Genomic DNA, 14,060 nt, shown 5'->3' on the forward strand with positions numbered 1-14,060 from the left:
CACCTCCTTCTCTTGCGCCCCTCTGAAAACATTCCCCCAGGTAGGTTCCACCATGATTCAATTCACTCCCAAAAACATCCCTTTTTTCCCCCTTGTCAGTTTTGTAATAGTGTCCATCAGATTGCGCCATGTGTAGCTTCTCTGCGCCAAATGTGGAGACAGTGCTGCCTTCTTCCTGGTTGGAGAGGAAATTCGCGGCCCTCAGAGGATGAATATGAAGTAATTATTTCAGTGACATTTACTTTGGCACAATCCTCAGGCTAATTAGGAGAGGTTTAATCAAAATTTTGTTCTCTGGTTGGCCATTTTGGTGGCTGCTGCAGTTTTTTTCTTTAATGTGTGTAGTCTTCCACAGATCCTCAAAGTTCTCAGCCTCACAAGGAGACAAAAGGTGCCACTGCCATTTTAGGGCTTAACTGTTTCCTATAAAGTCTTATATCACTGTCCACAAAAACAACAACAACAACAACAAAAACCAGCACAGGTGGTAAAAGCAGCCATGACACTTGGAACTGTAGCCTCATGCACATTTGAACTGGCACCATCTTGTAGATGTCAGATGTTGCTGGTCAAAGCTTTCTTCTCCTTGTAAAAAAAAACAAACCCAAACATTTGAGTTTTTGTAATCAGTGATAAGGCATTATGTTTGCAGTTCTGCTCCAAAGTGGGAGACACACCCCTTGTTTCTGGGTGAGGCAGAGAAGTTTTTGAAGCACCCGTGTGCTTTTCAAATTCTGCACCCACTTGTGTGGGCAAAGCAAAAGTAGCCCAATGATGACAGAACAGAAAAAGTCAAGCTCAAAGTTGACATTAAGAGTTTAGTTAAAAGAACTACTTTAGAGCAAGTGGGGACAGATTTTTTCCAGCTGAAACATTTGTCTTGCTTTAAAACACAACTAAACTGTAGTTTTATTTTTTTAAGGGAATTCCAAATGTGAGCAGATCAGATGTTAATGTAGTTGACCTCAAAGTGAAAGCTCATCTTCTAGCTCAGTTTTGTTCTAAAAGACCCAGAAAAAGCAGCCAGATCAAATGTTGTCCTCCTGAAGTAAAAAATAGGTGGTGGTAAAAAAATAAACTAAAAAAAAAGTGACCTCACCACTTAAAGACATCTAAGAAATGCAACCTGACTTTCTTCCAAAAGTTTCTAACCTAAACCCATGACAACACCTCATCATCTCAACTTGTGTGCAGTTTGTCAGTAACACTGTAGAATTCCGTCAACAAATTAAAAATTTTAATAAAAACTCTTTAATAATTAAAAGCAGTAAGGCTCAGTTTGGTTAAAGTCCATCTCTTCATGCAGCAGCTCTCGTACGGATCTTCTGCTGCACAAGTGTGACGGCAGCGTCGATCTCCTGCGCAGTGATGATTTTCAGTCTGTTGGTTTTGGACAGCCGAGAAGCCTCTGAGCTCACCAGTCTGAGCAGGACCGGTTTGGGAAAACTGAGCCGACCGGCCAGGAAGTCCAGATTCCTTATTCCAGCCTGGCTCACCTGCAGAGAAGATGGAAAAATCAAGAAAGAGTATCACTTAAAAGACTTCTTACACCGAGACCTTCACAGGCCAGACTAACAGGATTCTCTTAATCTACCGACTGAAGCTGCTTTCGTGGAGGTTCTGACCTCTTTATGAGCTCTGTAGATGAGAGTGGAGTGACCTTGACTCCTTCTCTTTGTTTGTGGAGGAATCTTGCGCGTAGTTGTGACAGGAGCCTTCATTTTGCTGGATCACTTTTGTTGAAAACAGTCACTGAAGTTAAAAAAAAAAACCCAACTGATGGCACTTAGAGCAGCAGCTTGGCCACTGGCAATGAGAGCAGGATATAAAAGAGTGAGCGGGGACTGAGGAGGATGTTTTAATGAACACAAATTGAAAACAGCTTTGCTTAATTAGGCTTAATTACATTCACCCACCTGGCTTTAAAATCCTCCGTGTGAGTTCAGGCGTCTTTAGCCTGAATATCTGCAGGAAGGAGTCAAAGCAGAGAACTGCTGCAGTTTGATGTGAACATTGCAGATGATGGCATTTAGTCACTTTAATCCACATTTTTCAATCATCTACAATATTTACAAACTCATAAAACAGTTTCACCAAAGAATAAACACACATCTTTTAATTCTGATAGAAGCAGAAGTATTTTTCATGTTAACTTTACCTCCTACATGCTTGCAAATCTGCTGAGCTTCAGGAAAAACAGATAAAATGTAAAATCTAGATCATCTTTATCCCACGCTTACTATAACTTATTTTAGCTAGGGTGACCAAGCGTCCTGTTTTCTCAGGACATGTCCTGTTTTCACATCCTGTCTTGGCCGTCCTGGTTTTTTTTTTTTATAAAGTGATGAAAATGTCCTGAAGGAGGCATACTTTAAATGTATTGAAATTATAAGGCATCTCTGAGTAAACTTCGAGTATCATTTGAGTATCTCATTGCTGGATCGAGTGTCTTTGTTTTTAGTAGTCAGAATGTAGTCGCCCTATTTTAGCAACATTTAACTTTTTGTCTAGTGGAAAAAGGTAAGTTGTGTTTGAAATCGTAATTTTCTTTACTTTAATATCTGTATTAACAATGATAATATGAGGGAGTGGTCGTTCTTAAGTGAAAAGTTTCCACATTTAGGCTTTTCCCTTCTTTACTAATCAGCAGAGATAGAAACTCACAGAGGAGCAAAATCATGTCATTTTGTAAGATATTGGATCCATATTTTTTTTTCATTTTGCATCTTTTCTTAAAAAAAAAATAAATCTGCTTTGTGATTGACTCTGAGGGGATGTTGAAGTGCAAGCAGATTCTTTTCTAAAGTTCATTTAATCTCATTGTGACACTCCAATAATTAAATTCTTTGGCGTATTAATCTTGGATTACTAAACCTCATATTACAAAAAAAAAAAAAAAAATCTGACAACAATATATCTGGGGATATTACTTTTTCTGTTGTTTAAATTTGCTTTCGAAATATTTGTGACCAAGGAATGTCCTGCGTGGGATGTTTACTGTTTAACAATGAATGAGAAAGTCAGTATTATGGCAAAAATGTGTGATACGTACCAGCTGACATATTTTGTCATATTTGTGATAAGGTAATATCAGCCATTTCTCAGCTTGCTTAAAAAAAACTCCTTTAGATTTATGTATTTATTTTTACCATTGTGTGATTCTTATCTCTTATTCTGCCTTTTTCCTTGGTGTGTTTGGATATTCAAATTTAAACAATAATGTAAATGAAAAATGCAGCAAATACATGAAGCTGCAGATTCATCCGAAAGCAGGCTTATGACACGACATAAACCACCACTAACCTCCCTTTACTCTCACTCTCTCGCACACACAAACACAGACACACAACCCAGATCTGTCACTTGACCGTGCCGGCGTTTTGTTTTGTGCTGCAGGATTTTTGACTTTGACCCCTGCTCTCCTTTTCCCGGACGTGTGCTGATCCTGATGGCGCTGATGGTGGTCGGCGAACGGCTGTAGGAGGGGCTTCGTCAGATAAGGATGGCATTAGGTAAGGCCATTAGCGTCCTGTGGATTATTGTAATCCAGCCTCTCTATCACTGTTGGCTTAGCTGCTCAGTCTGCGGTTGGTCTCGTCTGGTTTGGAGCAGGTTGGAAGATGGCTCTCAACATGCAACGTTTCCTGCTGGCTCTGCTTCTTCTGGGAGCTAACGGTACAATTTCAGTCTTTACGCTCTGATCTTAATCCGTAGTTGAGTTTTCAATCCGCAGTATGTGTTTGTGGATATTTTACAAGCTTCAATTTAGTGAAAGTTATTTCAAGATGTGTTGGAGAGACACTCTGACAATCTCAAATGTCAAACTGGTTCTCAGCAGAGACTGTAACATTTTTATAGGTTTCACTTAGATCATGCTTCCTTTGGTGACATTGGGATTGATTCAGTGTGTCTATGTTGTGTTTATTTACCTTTTCTTATTGTGTTTAAACAGACAGATTGATGTACAGATTTTATTGCCAGAATTGTGTCTTAACAGTCTTTCTTTTTTCCTGTGTGCTTCGTCGGCCGACTCTATTTTCCCTCTGTCTGGACAGTGTGCATCAGCATTCATGCTCAAGAGGTATGAAGGAACCTCAGCAACAGAATGAAATGACAGAGAACATTTTAACTATTAAGAGTGTTAAAATCAGCAGAATCTTTTTTATTTTTTTTACACACATTAGACACATTTCAGCCAAGAATTGAATAACATCTCTCCAGTTAACATTAGTCAAAGTTAAATGATCTTCACTAAAAACACACTGGATATCTGCTGTCATGGTATTGTAGAAATTTTAGCCTCTTTTCTGCTTCATAGTCATCCAAGGAAATATTCTTTTTTTAATCTTTAATTTTTTGCTGTATTTTAAAATGAATGGTATTTGTGGTACATCTGATGATGCTGTTTTGGATTGCACGTATTAAATGTTGTTTGTGTGTGTTTATGTGAGGCCGGTACATCTGAAGCGTGGACCAGCAAGTCTTGCAAATGCGACTGCGAAGGAGAATCCCCAACTGAGTTTTCCGCCATCGCATCTGGCTCTTCTATGGTGCGAGGAGTGGATTGCATGCCAGGTGAGAGCCTCAACAAATACAATTGTCTTTCTGAAAAAAAAAATCCTTACCTGGTGTTTTGTTAATTAAGAATTAATTTTGCTGTAAGAAATTACATGTCACATAACACTACACGTTCTAAATGCCATGTCTTGAGATGTAATTTCTGATGAAGCCAGTGTTTGACCTCAAAAAGCAGTAGTTCTTTTAATGAGAAGTGAAATATTCAGATATTGTACATGCAAAGAAGTGAGCTGACTGAGAGAGAGGACAAGACAAGAATAAAAATGTTAGATGTCCGCCTGTTTCACCTTCTGCAGCTATGCGGCTAACGAGTATTTTTTTTCTCCAGCGATTAATCTGCAAAATATCTTCTCAGTTAGTGGAGAAATCCAGAGAAAACACTGTAGAATCATATAGGACTGCAAATCATCACATTTAAGAGGCTGAAACCACCAATTTTGTGGCAATTTGCTTGAAAAACTAATATTTAACCTTCAAAATATTGTAAAGCTAAACTTCCATTGATCGACTGAATAAGTGACAGACAAATCATTTAAGCTCTACACTGCAGATGGATGGAGCATTTGAAGGCGTGTGCATTTGTGTCTGTGTTAAGGGAATCTCTATATGTACATGCACATGGATGAGTGCATTAGCCTCCAGATTTGACGCCACAGGGAGGCCATGCTCCACTGGACATCCTCAGAGAAGGTGATGCAGATGGAGCCATGGATAAAAACAAAGAACCTCCATCAAGGCTGCACAATCCTCTCCATTTATTGATTCAATAACAGGAAATGTGGTCTGGATTTTTATCTGTGCAATCTAGACAGTCGAGACACGTGGCAGATTTTTTTTAGTGTTCAAGTTCAAAAATCTTTTAAAAATACAGTTTTGCAGCGTTAATTCTTGCCCTTGGATACAAAACAATCTCACGACTATGGCCATTAGAATCTGGTCAGCATATGGAGACGTTAATTGTTTTAGATCACCTTTAGCATTCTGTGAAATCTTTGTTTTTTAAACCTCCTGCAAAGAAACAAGCCAAAAAACGTGTCTGATGGCTCAGTGCGCCGGACATCTTCAGGTCAGATATCATGTCAAACCTGAAGATGGGAAGAGGACAGAATGGACGTACAAGTGACTCCGTTTACGCCAACCGAGCCACAAATCACATGGCAACCGGTGATGGGACGGGAGAGAGAAGTTCTGCAGATAATCATTATCTCAGAACATGATGCAGAGATTACGGGGCTTGTAATAGACTGAGCCGATCACACAATCACAGAAACCAGTAATTACCCCCACATGAACCCGGTGATGATAGATGGTGAGCGAGAAAGACTTTCCTCTGCACTGCTTCAGAGCTCCTGTCGCCTCAGTTCACTGTGTCTCACCTCATGGTTTGTACCGTTAATTCTGCCATCTGAACGTGCTTTGTTTTAGTCAGGAAGTACATGAAGGAGTACTACAGAGGCATTCGTATTACTGTTATGTAAACACTTATCTCCTGACTCACACAGAAGCTTCTGCTGTAAGCGTTGTAATACTGGGATTAGACAGTATGCGACCCTGTGCCAGATAGGCTTAAGCCAGTAGTAAACAAAAGCGCAGCAGGCTACACCAGTTTCTCTTCCATATGTCCACAACTGATGTGTTTCTCACTCAGGGACAGCCTCGTTTCTCATTCATGTATTTAAAGAACATGTTTACCGAGTCACCAGATGAGTTGCTCTCATTTGTTTTTAATGCAAGTGGAAAAAAAAAAAACACGAGAGCAACACGAAGCTAAAGCTGTGGAGAGTAGAACATGGCCATCTGTCCGCCTGCCGCCCTAATGGACATCACTGATCTCTCACTGTGGAGAATTAAACTGCAGGCTTTTAGGATGGGGATATGGGTCACACTGGGACTGCTAACGGCAGGGGCCTCGGGAGCGGGAGGGTGTGAGGATGGGAGTCAGCAGGGGTGAGGAGAGAGACGAAGAGGACGGAGAGATGGAGAATTAAGAATCCAGAGAGGCTTAGCGATGATCATTTGATATTCATGTTTCAGCGGTTTGCTGCACGGCCGTGTTTACGTCTGTCAGCGTGACCTTAAAATCCGTGGAGGTCTTTAAGTGATAAACAGTCATATTAACAGAAATAGAGATTTAAACTGAGACCTCTCCTTTTATGTCGGCTCTGATCCCTTTGCAGAGTGTCTATACCACAAGCCTCTTGGCTTTGAGGCCGGATCTGTGAATCCTGACCAGATCACCTGCTCCAACCAGGACCAGTACACCGGCTGGTTCGCTTCGTGGCTCCCGAGCAAGGCCCGGCTCAACAGCCAGGGCTTTGGGTAGGTCCAGACCAACAAAGAGTCTAAGACAATGACCTATCTGCAGATGATGTAGACAGACTTATTTACAAATATGTATTTTTAATTCCTGAGGTTATCAAGACCTATTTGTTTTCATTTTAACTCAAAAATGTTCCTTTTTTTAACCATGTATGGTTAACTGTTCTATCTCATTTTAAAAAAATGTTTTAGCTCCCACCATCTGTGACAAACAGTATAAGAGTGATCATTACATATGGTGCATGTGGAAAGGTTGACACGCCAATATGCGCTTGCTTAAAACATTAAATTATAAATAAGACAGGCAGTACAGTATGCTTAATGAAACAGGAGGCACTGAGGAGCTGTTGTGCCAAGCTATGCAGGATTTGTCCGTTCAGTTTCACTAAAACATTGAAATATTAATCTAGGTGGTAACTCCAGTTTTTATTTTCTACTTATATTAAAGGGAAAAGTTAAAAAAAGGATCATTTTAAATGTCTCCATTTAAGAAAATACATAGATTTATCAATGTCACGTCTTGTTTGGTGAGCTGGTTGAGTTAAGTTCAGTGTTAAGTGAGTAAAAACTGACAAATAGCTCAATTTAGTATAAACAGTTCTATCAGATTATCTCAGCAATTATTGTATCTGGTATTTTCCTGCAACCCTACAGAGGTTAAAGCGGTGCATAGAAAATGGATGGATGGTATTTTATGAAAATTAATTGATAATTAATTAATTAATTTTGCATCATTACAGAGACTTGGATGTCGTGTTAAGGAAGTGAGCAAATGTTCAACAGGGTGTTTTTATGTGTCACAGCAAGGAAAGCACAGGTGGAAATAATACAGTTTTGATGGCTGGAGTCCATCTCGCTTCGTCAGTTTCAGAGTTCTGCATTGTGTCGCACTGTTGTGACTCACTGTGGCTCTTTATCAAAATGTAGCAACTGTTTCCTGCTGTAACAGGTATAAACATCCGCTGTGAAAGAGGACTGCAAGATGAAGATCTATTTAGTTGCAAACCATCACTGCTTCTATTAAATGTCTGTGTTCGTCCTTCAGCTGTGCCTGGCTGTCCAAGTTCCAAGACAACACTCAGTGGCTGCAGATTGACCTCAGGGAGGTGATGGTGGTGTCGGGGATCCTCACTCAAGGCCGCTGTGATGCCGATGAGTGGCTCACTAAGTACAGCGTTCAGTATCGCTCGGACGAAAAACTCAACTGGATCTATTACAAGGACCAGACTGGAAACAACAGGGTTGGTTGAGGCAACATCTCACACAAGTTTTGGCTCCACTTAAATTGACAACACACGTTTCAGTTGTGCTGTTTGAAAACTTTAAACTGTGACATTTTCCCTTTAAAATGCAGAATGTTTTTTATCAGATCTGGACTAAATGGAGTATGTACAACACATATCTTAGCTGAACCCACCTGTGACTAGATACATCCAGCTCTCGTCGTCTACTTGTCTTTTTATTCTTTTTTATTGAATGATGTGAAGATAATTACAGAGAGTGAACTCCCCCCTTCTGCTGTTCTTATGCAGTAACAAAAGAATGATGTAAAAAATGAAAACACTGGAAAAGCAGTATGGTTTATATCGTTGTAAATGTGATATGCTTTGGAACTGTAAGAACTTGAAATAACTCCAAAACAACTTTATGTATGATTGGCCTGGCAGTGAATTGATGTGAATTCATGAAAAAGCTCCAATTTCCAATGTAATGACATTTAAACATGCTGTTTCATGGCTTTCACTGAACAATAGTTGATTAGCATTATTTTCATTGACTTCAGTGCTCACGTCCGTGTTGACTCAACACCCTGACCTCGGCTTTCTGTCTTCCCTCAGGTGTTTTACGGAAACTCTGACCGCTCCTCATCCGTACAGAACCTCCTGCGGCCGCCCATCGTTGCGCGCTACATCCGCATCCTCCCTCTGGGCTGGCACACACGCATCGCTCTGCGCCTGGAGCTGCTGCTCTGCATGAACAAATGCGTTTGATTCTGTCCTCCCGCCGTCCCCGAGGCCTTGTCCCCCCCCAAAAAAAACTACAACCAGAACCCACAGTGAAAGCCTCATCCTAACAGTGAATGTGGTGCGTGATTATATATCCACAGATTTGGCCCCCCGACCTGCCAAGCTGACCCTAAAATATTCAGCATGAAACCTTTTTAAAATACAAACAAAACAGTTAAAACAGACTTACACGCTTGCATTAAAATAGGTTTGTTTGATATGTACAGTGAGCTTTCATTCGCTCCACTCTGCATTGTCTGTGTTAAACCAGACTCACACTGGGGGCTTTAATTTGGTGAGTTCTCAATAGATTGCTCCATTTGAAACGAAATGGCATAAATTCAAAGCAATAATTAGGCACTGAGAGGGAGAGGCAGCGTTGCTATGGGGGTTGTATCTGCAGGTCTGAGGCAAGCTCTTCCAAAACATTTGTGTTGCTCTGCGATGGCTCTATAAAATTCTGTCTTCTTCTTCTGATATTTATCTGTAAAAGGGAATTTACTCTTCTCAGTAAGTTCAGCTTCCTTAATTAGCTTAAAGAATAAGTCTGGTGATATTCTACACCTTTTATACTGCCAGCAAATCCCCACAAAAAGACAAAATCCAGCGATAAATTCATCCTTAAACAAGTTTTGTTTGTGTGCCCAAAGTCTGAAATAGCTTTGTGCTTATTCTTATTCTTTGTATTTGTCTAAAAAAACATCAGTTTTTAACAATGACTTCAGGACAGGGGCACTGCAGTTTATTCTGAGACAGGAAACAAAATACACAATTCTGCTGCAAATATCCAATGGTTTAATGTCCTGCAAACACGTATTAACCTGCAGCGGAAAATAGTTCCTAACCGATGATGTATTAAGCTGTCCTTGTTTTTTTGTTGTTGTTGTTTTTTTAAAACATAAAATAATTTAACTGTTACCCCTAATTAAAAAAAAAAGAATAATTCTAGACTTTCTTTAAAAATGCCTGATCTCACTTTGTGTGTTCGCCGTTGTTTTGTTTAACACTTTCTTAAAGTGCTATATAAAGATGGAGGGATGGCAGATGTCTGTGATATTTGGATGTGGTTTGGTATTGTTGTTATTTCCTGCTTTTTTGTCTCTCTCTAATTCAATTTCCCATGGTGCTTAGGGAGCACATTGAAGAGTTTTACTTGCTCTCAAAACGTGTTCTTTATCGTATCTTCTATTTCCTCGATTAAACGAATACATGTGTCATATCTGTTTTCTGTCTGTGCCACAAAACAAACACACGAGTCATTCAAAAATGTACAGTTGTCATTTATTATGAGACCCTATCGTTTTTAAAGTAGAACGGTCATATAGATACACTCTATTATTTCTATTTACACCCTGTCAGAAGTGGGAAACAGCTTAATGAAAAAAAAAAAAGAACCGATGTTTTAGGAAAGACATTCATATTCGTGAACAAAAGAGTCTTCTTCTCGTCTCAGTTCTCGGTGTTCGTGACTCGCTGGGGGGGTTGAAGCCTCCATTTTCCGTCTGATGTGTTGAGTCAGTGAGCTAATGTAAGGCTTCGGGTCACTGGCAAGGCAAGCTTTGTCATCACTCTGTCCCATAATGATACAAACAAACCCACGTCAACAGTCAATTACAATCATTAACAATCAATCAGTTTTCTATAGTACACAACATGGGGCAGTTTTACCAGTTGTGGGTCACCTTCAGGGACAAATTGAAGATAGAAAATATATTGCAATGAATTGTTGATACTATATGTGGACACTTGTCTTGCTTTAATCACAGTCTCCTGCTGAAAATCCTTTCCTGTGCTATGTTTGGCTCCAATTTAACCAGCCGCTGATTTGACTAGTACAATCTGCATCACTCTGAGTGTTTTCCCAAATGTTATTGCTCTCAATCAGCCAGGTAATCAATTGGTTCTGTTTTTTTCCCCCTCCTGTGTTTAAATCATTTCAACAGATAAGGAAAAACACATCATTCTGTAAACCAGATTCTCCCTTTCATCCACAGATGTTTTACTTTTTCTTTTTTTGTTAACCTTTCCTTTGTTCCCTCTTTCTGTGATGGAAAAGCGTTTATTTTTTTGCTTTATGCTTTCAAACCACAAAGGAGGAAGGAATGAAGGATAAAGGTGACGGAAGAATAACTATGCTGTATACTTTGTCTAGGCCACAAATAATGTTTTGTTCTACACAAATCTTTTTTTTTTTTCCATTTTTTTTTTTTTTTTAAATCATCCACAGGTCAGAAGACAACAAGTAAATGCTTTTATGAACAATCAAGTTAAGTAAAATCATCCCTGATCATGGCTGTTGATGTTAAAAAGAATGCAAATAGGAAAATTAATTTCAGATTTACAAAAGGCATTTACAAAAACCTTGATGCGACAAGCTTTTAAAATGCACACAGGAAATGTAAACACATATTATAGGATAAGTCTGGTGATATTTCATGTAATTCATATTGTTAGTGAAGTCTCGTGAAAAGCCCAAAACCAACAAATGGCAGATGTTACTAAGTACAATTACTTAAGTACTCTACATACAGTTTAAGGTACTTGCACTGTATGTGTGCATGTATGCATGTATATCCATTTATGTTGCTTTATGCTTTTTTTGAGATGTGACTCCTTAAAAAAAAGCAGTTTGGGCCCCTTGTCACAGATGACAGACCACAAATAACCCAAAAAAATAACCACATCACAGAAAAGCCCCAAAACAAATGGACATTTATTCAGCTGAACTTAATTTCTCCTTATTTTCTACACTGTTGATGATTTCCTGACACTTCAGATTTATCAGCTTGACCAATGTGAAGGAACCAACTCCACCTTGATCAGCTGTAAAAATAAAATGCAACATTATTGCATCAGAATTACCAAACTGTTGATACTTCAAGCACAATTAGCTAACAATGCTTGTATATATCTGTTGCAGGACCTTTGCTTGCAATGGAAAACTGCCAGATTGTTGCATTTGTATTTAAAAGCTCTGAGTACTTCTCACACAAGCAAGACTACAGACTACAGGTATTACTGAAGATGTAAATTTAAAAAAAAAAGAAAAAAAGCCACATTGACAAAAATTTCCTATACTGACTCAAATTTCCTTATTAATGTTTATTTTAGACAAGAATTGAGGTCTATAGCACAGAGCAACGAGATACACCAGGTTTTGGCTCCACAGATGGTACCTTAGGAATTACTGACAATAAAAAAATGAAAAAAATAACCAGACTTATCCTTTAAGATCTTAAAGGTTGTAGGTGAGGTATGCCTTTTTGCAGAGAGCTCTTCTGCTATCGTAAAACACTTTAAATGCTCTATCTCGTTTTAGTTAAACGTCTGTTTAAGACGCTGATCTCTGACCAGGGCTGCGTGGTGATGAGGGCAAGGATGCCCGTTACTTGCTGTTAAGGCTGTAGACAAAACCAACATGGCAGCATGGAGCTGGAAAGCTGTTGTTCTGATAAAAGAGACTGAAAGTGGGGCTTATTTTCAAAAGGTGACACCAGGTGTGGGACATAAAGTGAGCTGACAATTACGGTATGTAAAGCACAGAGCCTAACAGTCTCACTCTGGCTGTTCTGCTACCAAACCCTGATGACAAATAGCCCGACTTGTCACAAAAACTTCAATACTGATGTCATGAGGATAGTGATCCGATTTGTACTAGATGTAACGTCATAGATTTAATGTATTCATCAGTACATGTTTTTTAATTTTTTTTTTTTTTTTACATTTTAATGAAACAAACTGAAAAAAAGGGCAAAAATAACATGATATAACGTGAAAATCTGTTAATAACATATCAAATTGAACCAAAAAAGGACATTCACCATTATTAAATATTCCATGTGACATATTGTATTATCAACACATAAATATCTATGCATTTCTTTGTGTCGAAACTAAAGCTCTTGCAATTACACATTTAATTCTATATTACCTTATAATATTCCCATATAGCCTACATACTGTGTCATTTATAGCTTATATCCTTGTATTTTAAAACAAATAAATATTTAATAAATAATGTTGATATAAATCTTTCTTTTTTTCTTTTTTTCTTTTGTTCTTATCAAATATCAGAGCTTGAAAAACATTTGAGTTTATTAGCCACTGGTGTGACAGCAGCGGTCTGTTGTGTTGCAGTAGAGTCCTGTGAGCAGAAGATGGCAGCAAAGAGGCCACACGGGGCAGTGTCTCCTTGACGGGAAAGATCAGCTCATTCTGATGTAACCTTGTGAGTAGAGAGAGAATAACACTCAACTGATTCAGTACTGGCTTCCCCAGAGGGAGTGGGCCCCTTTGCTTCCCTAAACAACACTGTTACTGGTGTTTGGCCTGTCAACTCTAGTAGATTTCAGAGACACGAGCATCAACAGATGACTACGTTTCTGAATGAGGACTTGATCCAGTGAAAGAGGCTCTCGTGTAAACGTGTACTACAGTAACATGACTTCTGCGTCTGTCTGGCAGATGCTTCTGGGTTGGAGCCTGTGTTGGAGGTGGCGTGGTTTGGTTTTACAGAGCAGTCTCCTTCAGGTCGTTGAGATTTGGCATCCTGGTGCGGGAGGCTCGGGTGAATGTCGGTCCGTTCTGACCCGGTTTGATGCCCAGCTGTTCGGGGGTGAACTGAGCTCCCTCTGCCCGCTGTAAAGCAGATACGTGCCAGCTGGACTCGATCTGTCCGGGCAGGGGGTAGCTGGGCTTGCGGCTCTTGGCCTGGGTGGAGCTGCTCACCCCAGAGTGGCCCCTGGTGTCGGCGTGGCCTCGACCCTCGGGGTAGCCGGCTTTGGAGGAGGGCGGAGGAGGGTTGGGTAGAGGGGGCTGGAAGCGCAGGTCAGGAGGAGGAGGAGGAGGAGGCTGTCCTTGATTTGAAGAAGAAGGGGAGAGGTGAAGGAGCCGGCGGAGCGACTTGAGTGGTTGGCTCTGGTAGGTGAGAAAGAGACACAGTTGATTAATGTTCTTAAAGATAAGACCTCTTTTATTGTCCACAAATCTCAGTCTGTGTGCAAATACTCTGACTTCCTACTCATGACGTGAATCTCAAAGTACAGCTCATATATGACGCATCCACCCCGCTTTGAAGTTTAATCCTTTATTTACTTTTTAACATTGAATCATGGTCAGTTTAATTCTGCTTTCTTGACAAGAATTAACAAGAAAAGA

General features: G+C 39.7%; 2 protein-coding genes across 2 annotated transcripts in view; one reads left to right on the plus strand and one right to left on the minus strand.

Moving 5' to 3' along the window:
• Positions 1 to 3,480: 3,480 nt before the first annotated feature.
• rs1a (retinoschisin 1a) lies at positions 3,481 to 8,888 on the plus strand. Its single transcript, XM_008286656.1, has 7 exons — positions 3,481 to 3,511; positions 3,592 to 3,675; positions 4,056 to 4,081; positions 4,452 to 4,575; positions 6,756 to 6,897; positions 7,943 to 8,138; positions 8,736 to 8,888. The coding sequence occupies exons 2-7, from the start codon at positions 3,621 to 3,623 to the stop codon at positions 8,886 to 8,888; spliced, it is 696 nt and encodes a 231-aa protein (XP_008284878.1). The 5' UTR covers positions 3,481 to 3,511; positions 3,592 to 3,620.
• A 4,524-nt stretch (positions 8,889 to 13,412) lies between these two features.
• Positions 13,413 to 14,060, minus strand: part of LOC103360760 (cyclin-dependent kinase-like 5) — a 30,559-nt gene continuing 29,911 nt past the window's right edge. The window contains exon 17 of the mRNA XM_008286657.1: positions 13,413 to 13,820. Coding sequence (XP_008284879.1) covers positions 13,413 to 13,820 — 408 coding nt within the window. The remainder of the gene's footprint in view (positions 13,821 to 14,060) is intronic.

This window comes from Stegastes partitus, unplaced genomic scaffold (genome assembly GCF_000690725.1).
Source record: "Stegastes partitus isolate 25-593 unplaced genomic scaffold, Stegastes_partitus-1.0.2 Scaffold462, whole genome shotgun sequence".
NCBI lineage: Eukaryota > Metazoa > Chordata > Actinopteri > Pomacentridae > Stegastes > Stegastes partitus.

Excerpts from the sequence above, each read along its gene's own strand:
- rs1a (XM_008286656.1), top strand. The coding sequence starts at position 3,621 with ATGGCTCTCAACATGCAACGTTTCCTGCTGGCTCTGCTTCTTCTGGGA. Across the intron at positions 4,576-6,755 it reads AGGAGTGGATTGCATGCCAG|AGTGTCTATACCACAAGCCT; the intron begins GTGAGAGCCTCA and ends ATCCCTTTGCAG. Across the intron at positions 8,139-8,735 it reads ACCAGACTGGAAACAACAGG|GTGTTTTACGGAAACTCTGA; the intron begins GTTGGTTGAGGC and ends GTCTTCCCTCAG.